Raw genomic sequence first — 17,185 nt, 5'->3', positions numbered from 1 at the left:
CATTTAGGTTTTGTGTGATATGTGTGACGATTTCTGTCAACGCTTGTGGAGAGACCTTCTCTAAAGCCGAATTGGTAAGAGGGAATGATATTATTTTCGGTGGTAAAGTCGACGAGTCTCTCCTTGAGGATCCTCTCGAAGACTTTACCGAGGACGTTTAGAAGAGAAATCAGCCTGTAGGAGTTAAGATTGGTCTTGGTTTTGCCCTTTTTCTGGAGCATGGTAGTGTGGGCTACTTTCCAAGCTTTTGGAAAGTAGCAGAGTGTTAGAGAAGCGTTGACTATATTCGTCATGTATTGACGAACCATCTTCCACCGTCACGCTCGATGGAAGATGTTTTACGCAGTTCCTGTTGATATTGTCAGGACCTGGTGCATTGGAGTTGGAAATTTGACAGTAATCCTCCAATGTTTGTTGACTCACGGGGGCCATAAGCGGATGCTCGTGGCGAACCTGTGGGACTGCGAGTCGTCGGCTCATCTCTCTCTCTCTCGATCTGTTCGTAGAAGTTTTGGTCAAATCTCTGGTCGTCAGGTGTGACAAATGTATTTTGTAAGTACGTCTTGAAGGCTTCTGCTTTCTCTTGGTCTGAATTGATAATTTTATTGTTCACCAGTAGGTGAGATGGACTGGCTTGTGTTTGTTTAGTTAGGACTTTGAACTTATGCCAGAATTTAGCGCCGTTGCGGAACTCCTGGCTGGAGGTGGCATCTCGCCATTGAGTGGCTTGAATGTTATTCACCTCCAGCTTGATCCTTGCCGAAATGCGGCTATATTCTGTTTTGATAAGGGGGTCTCGCGTGCGTTGGAATAGACGAAGGAGACGTCTTTTGTGTTTTATTTGATTAAGAATGCGTGGTAATATTTAGCAGTGGTAGGAGACGTGTTTTTATAACCGCAGAAATAAAAATACCGGATTTCATAATTTTGGTATTTATCGGGTTTTCGCTCGAACCCCTCGATATTATAAGCTTTGATCGCGCAGGACATCCTGGGTATACCTAGAGGGAGAACGCCTGCGCATTACAAAATTGAGCGTTCGCGAAGGTCCCATCTTTCCCTCTGAACACCCTCCGGATTTTTAATTCGGTGTTCGCGCAGTACAGAAAAAAGATCCTGAACGTGTCCGGGATACGCTCTCGACGTTCGAGGATTTTGTTTCGGATTTTAAGTTCGCACAGGCGCACAAAATATTTGGGAAGAATTTCTTGACATTCTGTTCTTACTCCTTCCAATTCTTAACCTAAAATATTGTTTTGTTAAACAACTTGTAGACGTAGATTCTGGTTTTTAAAGTTTTGAAATTATGTAAAGTGTTGTATCATTTAAATATTCTTGAAACAAATTTTAATATTTTTTATATTGAAGCTTTTTTAGTTGTGTTTGTCAATGTTTTCCATTAGTATGTTTATAAATAAGTAGATACCTTTTCTAGTATTATTTTCATTCGATATTCGATAATTATCTATTACGGTAGTATGTATTACAATAAATTGTACTCGAGTTTTTACTTAATTTCTTCTATCTAGATGAGCTTATAAGTACCTACATATTCTTGTGGTTTATTTTTCAGTTTAATTTATGAGTTAAATTAGTCTCTTATTGAATATAATGAAACATAAACAACACATCAAACTTATTCTGAAACTATTTCTTGTGTCTTGTTATATTTCATTATTTTTGTGGTGTAATAAACCACAACACAATGCCACAACCTATCAAATTCAATACATATATATCCAAATTGGAAATGATTGCTTTACTAAATTATTCCTTCCTTCAGATAATGTTCAACCCCCAGGAAGTTGAAAGGTAATTTTATATCTAAATATCAAGCTGCCATTTCCAAGTAATACATAACAATCTTTTACTCTCTACAAAAATGTAAGCCGGATTTCGGCGTGGAAATACCAAATTATCGAAATAATGTGGAAATAATAAAGAAAGACGCTAATCAAATTTCTAACTTCTAAGAAAGGCATTGAATAGAAAGTTAATCCTTTGCCTGTTGCTTTTATTCTCTTTCTCTTTGTTGACATACAAATTTGTTGCATTTGCATTTTTTTGACATTGATTTCGAAATAAGAAAGGGACAACAAAAGGCTTCCTTCTCTAACCTTAATGTATGCAACCCGTCATTACATTACGAATCCGAAAATTGTTCGCGGAGTGAAAAATCCTGAGCATGTCCAGGATAAGTTTACGTTGACGCCTGCGCATTGGAAACTAATCCCGAACTTACTCTGAATACGTTCGATTTGTACAGCGCGAACACTGCTATAGTTGATTTGTATTTTAGGTTGTCTCCAAGATGAACACAAAATGGAAATTCCGGCGACACCAATTGAAGATTCATCTTACGAAGGGAATTATATGACTCAACACGCTGAAGAGGAAACATTAAATAAAAATTCGAAAGTTGCGACTGGACAAAGACCGTACAAGTGTGAAACTTGTTTAAGACAGTGTTTTAGTCCAAGTGGTTTGAAAATACATATGAGAGTACATACTGGGGAAAAACCTTACAAGTGCGAAGTTTGTTTTAAGGAGTTTAGCCGAGCAGCTAATTTGAAAACACATTTGAGAGTGCACACTGGGGATAAACCTTACAAGTGTGAAATTTGTTTTAAGCAGTTTTCTACATTAGGTAATTTGAAAGTACATATGATAGTGCACACTAAGGAAAAACCTTACAAGTGTAAAATTTGTTTTAAGCAGTTTTCTCAGGCAGTTTCTTTGAAAATACATATGAGAGTACATACTAGGGAAAACTCTTACAAGTGCAAAATTTGTTTAAAACAGTGTACTACAGCAGATAATTTAAAACTGCATTCTGTAATGCATAGTAAAGAAAAACCTCACAAGTGTGAAATTTGTTTGAAGTCATTTCGTGAAGCAAATTATTTGAAAGTACATTTGAGAGTGCACACTGGGGATAAACCTTACAAGTGTGAAATTTGTTTTAAGCAGTTTTCTACATTAGGTAATTTGAAAGTACATATGAGAGTGCACACTGAGGAAAAACCTTACAAGTGTGAAATTTGTTTTAAGCAGTTTTCTCAGGCAGTTTCTTTGAAAATACATATGAGAGTACATACTAGGGAAAACTCTTACAAGTACAAAATTTGTTTAAAACAGTGTACTACAGCAGATAATTTAAAACTGCATTCTGTAATGCATAGTAAAGAAAAACCTCACAAGTGTGAAATTTGTTTTAAGAAGTTTTCTCGTGAATATCACTTGAAAATGCATTTTAGAGTACACAACGGGGATAAACTTTACAAATGTGAAACTTGTTTAAAACAGTGTACTAGTGAAAGTCATTTGAAAGCACATTTGAGAGTGCACACTGGGGAAAAACCTTACAAGTATGAAATATGTTTTAAGCCGACTACTACAGCAGGTGATTTGAAAAAACATTTGAGAGTGGACACTGGGGAAAAACCTTACAAGTGTGAAACTTGTTTAAAACAGTTTCCTACTGCAAGTCATTTGAAAATACATTTGAGAATCCATACTGGAGAAAAACCCTATAAGTGTGAATTTTGTTTTAAGCAATTTATTCGACCAAGTAGTTTAAAAGAACATTTGAACGTGCACTTTGGGGGAAAATGCACCAAGTGTGCAATTTGTTTTATGCAGTTTAGTAGTGCAAGTGAGTTGAAAACACATTTGATGGTACACATTGATAGTGCAAACAAAAACGTTGTGTGATAAATAGTGTTTTAAAACAACCGGTTTTTTTATATCGATGTAAAAAAACGGGTTCAAATCTGAAAAATTCATGTTTATAGGTATATTACATTAAATTAATAGCAATGTTATCATTAAGTACAAAATAATCATCAATATAATCGTAAAAAGAGATTAAGTTTTTGCTGCAAAGACATCCATAAAGCTGCATATTTTGTGGATTCCCGGTTTAGAGGAGAAGGCCTTTTCGACGAGGAGAGTGTAAATTGGATGGAAGTTATTCAGCAAATTGCAATTCATTTCAATCCACAGACAAGTGTAATTATTGTTAGATACTAATGCAGCAATGTGTCATCTGGGGGTCTAAAAAGGGCTCAAAATGAGTTGAATTAGCCCGCATCCATGATGCTATATTTCCATGTGAAGGTTGGAAATCCTTGTGCTGTGTCCTTATCAGAGATTCGTATGGAACTCCCTCTGGTATTGATGCCTTTCTATACTACATTCACAATCAAGATACAGTAGAAGTAAACAAACCGAGACACATTCACTGTTACAAGGGGAACTCCTGAATGATGATTTACAATGGATTATACATTTTAAATCACAAAGGATGCTTTACAAATTTTATACATTATAAATTATGATTCAGGAGTGTTTCTTGTAACAGTTAAAGTGTCTCGGTTTGTTTACTTCTACTGCATCTTGATTGTGATTTTAGTATAGGCGTACCTTTATTCCGTTTACATCATTGCGAATGTATAGTACCGGTCATAGGCGTCCGTTTTGGGTAAGGCAACCGTTATTTTATCGCATAACTTATTTGTGTTTAAATTTTAAGCATTTTTCACTTTGGATTATTAAATTATGAGGAATTCTAGTACTAAACGGTACTCTTGATTTAAGTCGGTAGGACACACCGTTTTTCTAGAAAAATCGATTTGAAATATTTTCGTCGAAAAATTTGAAAAAAAAATAAAAAAAAAACGGTGTATTTTACCAACTTCAAGCAAGAATAACTTTTACTACTAGAATACCTCATTATTTGATAATCTAGTGTCAAAAATGCTTAAAAATTAACGACAACAGGTAGGTATGCGATAAAATAACCGTTGACCTACTCAAAACCGACGCATATGACCGGTAATAGAAATTCACTATTAATGAAATCGATTAATTTTCGAGATATGATTAATCGTACAAGTTTTCGTTTTTCTAAATAGTTTTTTTTTTTATTTTTGTTTTTCGAAATTTAAAAAACGAAATATTTTCAAATCGATTTTTTTTAGAAAACGGTGTATCCTATCGACTTAAAACAAGAGTACCTTTTAGTACAAGAATACCTCACATTTTAATATCCAGAATCAAAAATGCTTAAAAGTTCAAAGACAAAAAAGTTATGCGATAAAGTAACCGCTTCCCTACCCAAAACGGACGCCTATGACCGGTACTACAAATTTGCAATGTATGGAATCTGTTCATTTCTGGCGTTATATGGCAATAGAAGCGTTCCGGAGGTATTTAAGAAAAATTAATTACCAGACGCCATCTTCAAATAGCTCTAGCTCCCTTAGGAAGCGTTTTCGGACTAAGTGAATTGGGTTAAATTTTCTGAGGAATCTCCTGTATTCGTTTGTCGGTAGAGTTTCTGGACACCCTGTATATCTCGGATCGAAATGTTGCAGGAAAAAAGAAAAAAATGACACTGGAGATTGCGAATACTACATAAATATAAAGCCACATCACTTGAAGTGAAGTTTGGTGAATGTGAAGACTTACTATATGCAATTAATGATCATGAAGAGAATGAGACTTCTGACGATAGCAATGAAGAATCTGCAAGTACAATTTCTGATATAGAGGAAAATTCAGATTAAAAAGTATTGATTTAAAAACAGTATTTTATTTTATTTTTTATTTAATGCAATTATTGGTTTTATTTTGTTTTAATGAAAATTCCACACCTGTAATTTTGAACCAATCAAAATACGTTATTTTGACAGATCACCATGGCAACGGAGGTATTTTATCGGAAATTTTTTGCTCGTGGGGTACCCAACAGCGAATTATAGTGGAAATTTTTTGACGTTTACAATAACAGAACATTTTTGACAGACTGGTTTTTATTTGTTTACATAATTTAAAATAAAACGCCAAAAAATAATTTTCTATCACTTGTAGTTACTCAAAACTTATGTAAAATTGAAGAATATAATATTTTCTATCTTGAAATGGTATTCCCATGCAACTACAATGAGTAGAAATTACGAATTTGAAAGCCTAAATAATTGCTGACAAAGCTATGGCGCGCTATTAATCTGTTCATGCAGCTTTGGATTTTCAAATGCAAATTTGGTGTGGAATTTTCTTACCGAATACCACGCGAAGTCAAATTAATATCCGGAAATTTTTTTTTGATCATGAATATTTTTAGAAAATTTCCCTCGTCTGCGACTCGGGAAATTTTCAAAATATTCATGATCTCAAAAAAATTTCCGGAAATAATTTGACCTCTAGTGGTATTACTAGTGAAAATTTATTTCGTTATATTTGATTGATAATTTGTTTTTTTTTATTAGCTGATTTTTCTATTTCATATGTCACTCTTTCAAAATATTCAAAAACAACCTTATTTCATTGAAAATCCGGTAATTAAATTCATTATTGAATTTTTCCACGTTTTGGCTTTTTTTCCGGACCTTCAGGAAAAAAACGAAAAAAACCGACGGTTTAAAAAAAAAAACGACTGTTAAAACACTATGAGTCATAAAAACTAGTTTTACACAAGAATGTAAAAAAAATGAAGCTATACTGGAACAACGTTGTCATTTCAAATTTTGATAGGGAGGCAAGGATAAAAAGAAAAATACACAGATTTTCTAAATGTACAACTTCTACATCTGCAACTGCCTATAAGCAGGAATATAGCCACCTTTACTTAACAAGCCATGGAGTTGAAACTTGGCAACATCTAATGGTAGACCGGTTAAGTCTGTCAGTTCTCATTTGTTTGTATACAATATGAACCATATTTACAGAGAAACTGAAAAATTTTACAATGTTTCGTGCTACAAATTATAAAGAGCTTTAAAAGATATGTTATTAAGATGATTCTAGTTCAAACAGCCTGTTTTTTGCAGTAAAGGAGAGTCAACTGGAGCAGATTACTATGATTGTTTGCCAAGGGGTGGTTTGTGCTTAGCAACGGATTCAGTAAAATTTATTTATCACCTTTGTTCAACTTTTGAATTTATTATTAACAATCCCAATCTTAAAAAATTATTTTTGCAAAATAATTATTGTCACCTGATGTTATTATGATCTTTGGTAATGAAAAGTTTACAACAGCATGAAGGATTTCACTTAAATTTTGAATTTTAGTGTGGATGTGGGGAAAATGCCTTCAAAGTTTATTCTGCTGTTATAAAAAATATGTATAATATTGTTTTAAATAATTATACAAAAATAGCAGCCATCAAAGTAATGAATCTTCAAAAAGTATAAAAAAAATAGCGATTAGGGCGATAACAAAAAACAAAATTATCTACTCTAAACCCCCAACAATCACATCAAACATTGTGAACAATTGTTTTTATAGTTATTTCTAGCGATATTTTGTATATAATTTAAAATAAGATATTATTTATTTAAAATAAAGTATTTTACACATATCCTTGTCATTGTTTGTTTTTTTTGTATAATAAACGTTACTTACAAGGAATTACTTTTAATTTATTTGATTTTGTAAAAGCTCCTAATTAATACATTTTTCTGTTCGACTCAAAAAGTACTATAAATTTTACTTGAATTTGTACTTTAAAATCGTAGTTTCGAAAGCGGTAGTCCGAAAATCAGACTACCGACGTCATCAATTGCAACGTTGCCTTTTTCTCTTCATGGCTTGTAAAGTAAAGGTGGCTGTGGCAGGAACCATTTACAAACATGCGATGGGGACTCCGTCTCGTCACTACTCGAATCTCTCAGACAGCGTCCAGTAGCATAATCAGAATTCAAATTTTGATAGGGAGACAAGGAGAAAAAGAAAAATACACAGATTTTCTAAATGTACAACTTCCATAGCTGCAACTGCCTATAAGTAGGAACCATTTACATCCATCGATGGAGACCCCGTCTCGTCACTGCTCGAATCACTCAGATAGCGTCCAGTGGCATAATAAGAAGTGATAAAACTGCTGCATATTTTTGCTACACTGCCTAACACAACATATGGAAATGAAAGATTTTCTCTGTGATAAAAACAGTAAAAGAGTACCTGCGAAGTTCTACTTATGATAAAAGATTGTCCTCACTTATGTTTATGGCGCTTGAAAGAGAAGAAATGAAAAAAATACCACTAGACGAGGTGGTAGATGATTTTGATGCGGGGAAACCACGACGGTAGGTCTTAGGTCATTAACCCTACCCATTACTGCAGTAACTAGTAACGTTACATTGAAATGCACTGTAGTTATTTTGTTCCATTAGTATATATTATAAAATTTATGTTCCTAATTATTACAAATAAATCATTACAGTAATAAAATTTATATATATTTTTTGTTAATTCCAATATTATAGGGGGCAAATGCCAAATGCCCCCTATCCAATGATTCCCATGCCTCCAATAGTTTCATAGGTGGATTTTCCATAGAAGGACGTTCTAAATGCGCAAAATTGATATGATAACATACTCAACAAATTAAAAGGAACAGATCTCTAACTTATAATTTGCCCCTGACAATTCCAATTCGGCAGTTATGTATAGATCTATTATATATCATACATAGGTTATCCTTCAGACAATATAGCCGAAATAACATTCCTAACTTAAAACTTTCATTTGTAAAGAGTTTGTTCAAATGTAAAGAAAATATCTAGCCTATTTTTTTTCATACTAAAGACAAAATTAACAAAACTTCTAAAAGTGGCATATAATTGTCCTGTGGGGGCTGCCCTGTGACTGTGACCTACGTGGGTAGAACGAGGCGACCTTTGGATACACGTATTAAAGAATATTTATCTGTCAAAGATCGATAAATCTAGCTTTGGTCATCATATCATTTGCATGCATCGAAACATAACTAGTCTCCAAAGGGATAGTAGGATCCTACATAGCATACTTAATAATAACTATACTAACATGAATCTATGGGTAGCGGGTAGGAACTCCTTTGAAGTCCTTTGGACTCTCTTGGATAGTCCTATCAGGGAAAGTGAATCAATCCCTGCCCCCCGCAGATTCCAGGAGCTTCTTGACCCGGGAAGCTAGTACCTGCTAAGGGTCCCTTGTCCAGGGTCACGGATGAAGTCCAGAACGGCATCCAAGGCGACGAAGAATACTTCCGGTACGGCGAAGATGGCGGAGCTGGCAACCCTCGATTTTAGGGGTAGTATAAGATCACAAACCTAGAAGCGTCTGACCCGGAGCGGGCGGCTTCAAACAGCGTCGGTACTCACAATGAGCGGCTGAATTAAAAACTCACCAACCCGCCTTGCCAGCGTGGTGTTTTAAGGCAAATACCTCCCAACAAAATGTCAGATTTTAAAACAGAAGCGGATGTACCCCAGGTGAGTATAGCGAGAAATCGAAACTCTCACACTGATTTATCAGTCTGTCCCAAGGATTCTGGGGGGGACAAAAAACTGACGACGCGAAAGACGAAAAAACCTCTAACACTCTTTATCTGTACCTACAATGCCAGAACATTATTATCTGAAGAAAAAGTCACTGAAATGGAAATCGAGATGTCAAAAGTAAAATGGGATATCATTGGAGTCAGTGAAGTAAGACGACATGGAGAAAACCTGACAACACTAAAATCAGGGCATATATTTTATAGTATAGGTAGTGAAACCGAATCAGTCGGGGGAGTTGGATTCTTTATACACAAAAGACTTGCAAATGACATAGTGATTACAAGAAGTATATCCACAAGAGTAGCCTATTTAATCGTAAAGCTAAACCGAAGGTATAAAATAAAGATTATTCAGGTATACGCACCAACAACGAACCATCCGGATGAGGAGATTGAAGACTTCTACGATGACATCTCAACGGCACTGAAAGAAACACCAACACATTACACGATTATATGCGGCGACTTTAACGCAAAGATCGGTCTAAAGCAGGATGAACAGGAAACAGCACTAGGTAAATTTGGATCCAAAGGCAGAAACGAGCGTGGCCAAACACTACTAGAATTTCTATTACAACAAAATCTTTACCAGATGAATAGTTTCTTCTCTAAAAAAGATCACAGAAGATGGACGTGGAAAAGCCCAGATGGTAAGACCAGAAACGAGATAGACTACATAATCAGTGACAAAAAATATATATTCAACGATGTCACAGTCCTTAATAGCTTTACCACAGGCAGCGATCATAGAATGGTAAGAGCCAAACTAAAATTAGACTTAATAACAGAAAGATCCAAAATGATTAGGAAGAAAGCCAACCCAATATGGATTGACCCAACGAATTTAAATGAATACCAAGGCAATATCAATAAAATCCTACAACAAAATGAATGCATGAATAATGTAGATGCCCTAAACGAAAATATCGTAGAAGCTATTCGAGAGGCTCAAGTAAAATGCTGTCCTAAAAGAAGCCGAGACGAAAAAATAACCATTGAAACAAAGCAACTAATGGAAACTAGAAGAAAAATCAAAGAAAACGAAAGCACTGACGAAGAAGAACTGCGAAAAATAAACAAAGAAGTATCAAAAGCTATAAGGAAAGATTTAAGGAAATTTAAGAATGAAAAAGTCCAGCGGACTATAGAAGAGAATAAAAGTCTGAAAGTCCTGAGAAGGCGGCTAAACAATGGAAAATGCGAAATACACAAACTAAAGAACAAAGAAGGAGTCCCCACATCAAATAGAGAAGAACTACTACACATAGTTGAAGACTTCTATCAAGAACTATATACAAGCCAAAGAGAAGACCAAAAGAATTTAGAAGCCGCTGCATCACGCAAAGTTATCAACCAGGGTTCAGAGCTCATGCCAGAGATCACACTAAGCGAAATCCAGGACGCAATGAAAAGGATGAAAAACAACAAAGCGCCAGGAGAAGATGGAGTCGTAATAGAAGCTATAAAGATGGGTGGACGTGTCCTTCTCAACCAAATAAAAATTTTGTTTAACCTTTGTCTAACAGATTGTTGCATACCGGAAACATGGAACAATGCAGTAACAATTTTACTACACAAGAAAGGAGACAAGGCGCACCTAGAAAACTATAGACCAATCAGCTTATTGAACCACATCTATAAAATGTTTACCCGAATAATTACGACAAGACTAGAAAAAAAGTTAGATTTCTACCAACCCCGAGAACAAGCTGGATTCCGCTCAAAATTCGGAACGAACGATCACCTACAAACAGTAAAAACCTTAATAGAAAAGTCGATAGAATATAACAAACCACTGGTACTTATCTTCGTAGACTTTCACAAAGCCTTCGACACTGTGGAATTAGACAGCATTATAACTGCTCTGAACAATAGTAGAATAGATTACCGGTTTACAAAGTTAGTGCAAACATTATACCAAAACGCCACAATGCGTGTAAAACTACATGATACTACCAGAGAAATTCATATCAAGCGAGGTGTGAGACAGGGCGACACTCTCTCACCTAAATTATTTATAGCGGTCCTCGAATACGCCTTTAAAATGCTAAAGTGGGAAAATAGAGGAATAAAGATAGATGGAGAAATGCTCAATCATCTGCGTTTTGCCGACGATATAGTACTTATTACCGAAGATCTGGGTGAAGCACAACAAATGCTACTAGAATTAGAAAACGTGTCTTCAACAATAGGTCTAAAAATGAACATCAGTAAGACCAAATTTATGACAAATTTAGTTCCCAGCGAACACCTAACCATCCAAAATCAAGTGGTAGAATTGACAGAAAAGTACATATATCTCGGTCATGAAGTCAGAATAGGCAAGGACAATCAGACCTGCGAATTTCAACGACGAATAACACTTGCTTGGGCGGCGTATGGATCACTAAGAGACATCTTTAAGAGCAACATCCCGACAGCTATGAAACGGAAGACATTTGACCAATGCGTTCTTCCTATTATGACATACGGAGCAGAAACTCTCACGCTCACAAAAACAACAGCACTAAAAATGCGAGTGGCACAAAGGCGCATGGAAAGATCGATTCTCGGCGTGACAAAAAAAGACAAAATAAGGAACCAAGACTTAAGGAAAAGAACAGGTATCACTGATGTCGTTGAACGTATAGCCAAGCTGAAATGGAATTGGGCAGGTCACATAGCGCGACTGAAAGACTCACGATGGACCAGAAAACTAATTGACTGGCGCCCAAGAGAAGACAAACGCAGCAGAGGACGACCACCAACACGCTGGATGGACGACATTAAACGAATATCCAAGAAATGGCAACAAGAAGCACAGAACCGTGAAGAGTGGCGAAGAATGGGAGAGACCTATGTCCAGCAGTGGACAGAAGAGGTTGTATGATGATGATGAACATGAATCTACTAGAACTAGAAGATCTAGAAATAAGCAGAGAATTGAAATGAAACCATCAAAACTGTGTTAACACTCAGATTCAATTAAATTGTAATTTTGATCCTATCTTTAAGAAATTTCTTTAATAATTTTGGTTTAGTATACAGTATGCCCAGCAATTGCTGAAAGTTTTTTGAACATTACTTTTTAGGTATCGAGTTTTCTTTCATTGATTAGGTACATATAAGTAAAATATTTGAGATTTGACTATCTATTAATAATGTTTTAATCTTATAAAATAACAGCTTTCGGACTCTGAACTTGGCAAATGAGACTTCTCCTTGGTTTGTTTTCATCTAACTTCTTCTACACTTGGTCAAGCTATAACAGTTATGTTTTGGAAAGAATTTTTGATAATTTATAAATATACACGTTAACATTTCACTTCAATATTAATATTTGTAATTTTTTTAAATTTAATTTTAAAATTTAGAATCTTCACTTATTAACATTCATTTAACCTACACATGGCTTTTTAGTCATTTTCAATTTTAATTAATTTTTAATTATTATTTACCAATATAGAGGTCGCATAGGACAGTGTTTCCGTTTGAACACTACCTTCTTTATTATTTTAATGACTGATAGTCCACAGCTGTTCACTTGAACTCACAATGGTGTGACGCAGCGATGCTGTCTTTTTAAAAATAGAAAGAATTTAGATGTGATTTTATTAATTGTAAGGGGTTTTTACACCCGAGATCTGTTACTTGGCCCAGTATCCATGCATTTTAATGTGTTGTTTGGCAATAGGGAACTTGCATAAAATTTTAAATTCGAAAAAAAAATGGTATAAATCACAACAGAACATAATTTAGAACCTGTATCAAAGATAAAAAGTTTTGTTTGTCTTTCGTTTGGCCCCTAAAGACGACTAAAAATTCAACTTATACCAGCCACCCCAAAACGCGTCGTGACGTCACAGGGTTGTATGTTTACATTCTACACCAATTGTATATATAATTTTAAATTAGACATTATAAACGTCAGTAAAAACTACAGTTATGTGACGTTAAAAGTGTTTTTGATCGTTTGAACTACTCATAGAAAATTTGTACTTTTACAAAATGGTTTTATTTTCAATAGAAAACCTTTCCTTTCCTTCAAAAACTGTATCAAACTCCAATCTCAACCAACTGGTATATATTATTACAACGACATACGATAAATGTCATTGGAATATAAATATTTTTCCTTTATTCCCCGACGACGAGATGAAAAAATACCCAAGTAGGTGGAGGCCAATAAACTAAAGAAGAAGAAGAAGAATATACGTAAATATAACCATAAACAGAACCACATAGTTAAACTCTGTGACGTCAGTCACAAATGTAGCTGTAATTATGCTAAGTAGTAGCTGTATAAATGTAGCTGTAATTATGCACCAAAATTTTAAAGCAAAACTTAAATTTGACATTCTATTTATTTGATAACGTCAAATTTTATACTATAACCCATGATCGGAATAATATCCACTTGCCGTTGCGTTTAGTAAATTTCCGACTTATTTCGTATGCTTTAAATGATGACGCACGGGTAAAGACTCGCGGACTCAACTGTATTTTGCACCTTTTAACTTTATTATTTATACTGAAATCATGGTATTTCGACATAACTAAAGAAAAACTTTTCTCGTTGTCAATTGCTTCAATATCCGACATTTCCGTGAAGATGTACAGCTAATTTTGCTTTTTTTTGTTTTTAAACGATTATACAGTGTAAAAAATCATTTTTTTGACTATAAAACGTTCCTTGTAGATTTTAGAGAAAAATTTTTCAAATAAATATTGTAGATCTTAATAGATAGTTTCTAATTTGAAATACATAAAAAATTGATCGAGATAATTGAGGGGGTTAGAAGTAAAAGGGTTTAAGTGCTCTTCTTTTTAAATTTCACTCTAAGTACAGATTCGCATACTTAAATGGTATACAAACTTGGTGGTCAAACGATTTAAGCATATTTCTCCCTACAGTCGCCATCTATCGCCATTACATTTAGGTCACTGAAAACAATTGCAGTTGGCTTTGGTAGTAAACAGGTTTAACCGTGCTCTTGAACCGTTTTACCACAAAACTATTTTTAGTGTTCTGTAAAAACAAATAGTAATAAACAGGTTTAAGTGCGCTTGAACCATTTTACCACAAAACTATTTTTAGTATTCTGTAATGTGTAAGCACATGTTAATACAGGATTAATTTTAAGTAAATAAATATTAGATTTGTGACCAATTTTGAAGACTAATTAAGTATTATGCCAACGTGCCAGTTGTATTTACACTGTGGATATCAACTGGGACCAAAATGATTAGTAATATGTAGTTAACATCTGCACTTGAACCGTTTTATCAGGAACATTTATCAACACTACACTATGTACCGATTCAAGTACATTTTTTTAATAATTGAAAAAAAGGAATTTTTATCATTTTATAGTACATACATTGTAAACTAGACATATTTTAGTTTAATGACTCCTAGCATTTATAAAACTCAAAAAACTTTCAAGCTGATTATCTCAGAACTATCAAAACTGCACTTACGAGCAAACAGTAGCGATCAACAGGTAGCAACAAACGCGTTCCAAGATTGCGGCTCTAATTTTGAATATTTTGTCGAGATATTTGGCACACATATTCGTAATATAATAAAGAATGGCGGTACAGAGCCCAATTTCAGAAATATGTTAGTATGTGGAAATTACTCTATAACTAAATAAAATATTGAAAAAAGGAGCCTGTACCGCCATTAAGAAAGACAAAAAAATACACTTGCTTCAAATAAACTTTTTATCCTGTACCTAGATTTTGTGTCACATTGGAACTACTAAAAATCGATTTTTTTATAACAAGAAATCGAACATCACTTTGGCAACATTTCGCGCCTATGGACTATTTCATACTTTACGACTTCGGTCGTCACGACCAACGGTCGTAACAACAGTTTGTCGTACATTCCATTAGTCCAATACAGTAATGTACGGAGCCTTTCACACAGGACGACCACGACTAACTGTCGTGCCGTTGCTCTTCGGCTGTCGTCCAATGTCACTGCAATGGACGACGGTCGTTTCGTGCCGTGCTATCAGTGAACCACGGGTATAATGAGTGCTTCCATACTTAACGACAATCAGTCGTGTAATACCAGTGAATCCAGTGGTAGGTACATAATGGCAGAGAATATGGATGGGGAATTTTTAATTGCACTGGTAATGCTGTTACAAAATCTCGTGAACCTAATTCATTCATTTGGTGACGTCAATATACGAACGAAACGATTGAATCCGACATTACTGAAAATATCAGGGTGCAGGTGGGACCCTGTAGCGCAATTCGCAGCAAATAAAATAGTCGTATGTTTTTAGGCTTCATTTTATTTCGGTTATACATACGCATTTTCAAGGTTCACGAGGTTTTACACCAACTTTACAAAGTAGACCAGTGTTGTGGGACAAAACTTTGGATGTCTATAAAGACAGAAATGCGACAAGGAATGCATCGTCAAGTTTTAGTGGAGGTTAACCCTGATTTTGAAAACTTAGAGGACCAGGAGAAAACTAAGTTTGGTAAGTTGTACTTACTTTATTTTACATTTAAAACTTTTAACTTTACTTTAACTTTTACTTTTACATTTTAAAGTATACTCGTACGAGACTACGAACCCGAATTTTTTAGTCCATTAGTTTCCAACGTTATGTAAACGCAACATTATTAATTGTATTATTTTTAATGTATCACTACTTGAATAACATTTTTGTTGCTACATTTTATTTAAAACAGAACATAAAGTACAAGTCTATTAAAATATTTTTAAATAATTAAAGCAGTAAGTATATACCTAACATTATATATGTATTTTACAATTGGATATGGTAATTGAGTCAATACTCGCAATCTTTAGTTTGTATTTTTATTAGTTGTTACATAATCGTGGGGCAACCGGTTTCGAGTCTTACAATATATGACTCATCATCAGGCCCAGTACAAAAAAGTCTTCTCAATACAAACTACAAGCTAAAAAACACAAAACGAGAGACATGTACACATATATATACAAAACATAAAACAACTTTGTCTTGGTTTTATCACACACCATGAAGCCAAGCAACTGTGTAGTATTGAACTCCGGAAGCAACCGGTTTCGAGTCTTACAATATATGACTCATCATCAGGCCCAGTACAAAAAAGTCTTCTCAATACAAACTACAAGCTAAAAAACACAAAACGAGAGACATGTACACATATATATACAAAACATAAAACAACTTTGTCTTGGTTTTAATCACACACCATGAAGCCAAGCAACTGTGTAGTATTGAACTCAACCTTCCATAGTATGTAAAGATGAGACTTATTGTCATTGGGAGCGACCAACCTGATGAAAATTGCTTGGTATATAATTTTAATATATATACTACCATCATTCCTCAACTAGTTAAGGGATGATGGAGTTCTGACAAGATAGTATGCGATCAAAAGACATAATATAAAGTTATTAGTAATTATCCACTAGGAAGAATTTCCTGTAGCTGGCTGTATACCATTAATTACAAGTAAAATTTAATAAAAAATTTTGGTCTTGGTAAAAGGTATATTATTTTAAAAAGCCCTATAGGGCTACAAACATCGAACAGAACGTTTTCGCTCTAAAAAGAGCATCATCAGTGTTGCAAGAACATGGTGAGCCAACCAAAAAATACGAATGTCAAAGCCTTTCAAAAATGGACTAAAAGTCACATCAAAATGCTAACATAGCAAATTCCAAAGGATGGATATAATCCCTAAGGATATGGCCCTAGGATAACATATGACTCCCACACGTTGTAAGTGGGTCAAAGGTAACAAATTAGGTCATTATGTTACAAGAGCTGACAGGCAACTAGAATTGCCTGTCAGCTCTTGTAACATAATGACCTAATTTGTTACCTTTGACCCACTTA

At 34.6% G+C, this 17,185-nt stretch overlaps 1 protein-coding gene across 1 annotated transcript in view; it reads left to right on the top strand.

The window, feature by feature from the left end:
- Positions 1 to 3,867, top strand: part of LOC126889702 (zinc finger protein 234-like) — a 31,483-nt gene extending 27,616 nt beyond the window's left edge. Inside the window, exon 2 of the mRNA XM_050658232.1 lies at positions 2,300 to 3,867. Within this exon, the coding sequence (XP_050514189.1) occupies positions 2,300 to 3,714 (1,415 nt within the window). The 3' untranslated portion in view covers positions 3,715 to 3,867. The remainder of the gene's footprint in view (positions 1 to 2,299) is intronic.
- The last annotated feature ends 13,318 nt before the right edge of the window (positions 3,868 to 17,185 follow it).

The sequence above is a fragment of the Diabrotica virgifera genome, chromosome 8, assembly GCF_917563875.1.
Source record: "Diabrotica virgifera virgifera chromosome 8, PGI_DIABVI_V3a".
NCBI classification, from domain to species: domain Eukaryota; kingdom Metazoa; phylum Arthropoda; class Insecta; order Coleoptera; family Chrysomelidae; genus Diabrotica; species Diabrotica virgifera.
The sequence above is the reverse complement of the archived record's forward strand: the minus strand, read 5'-3'. Positions and strand labels throughout refer to the sequence as shown.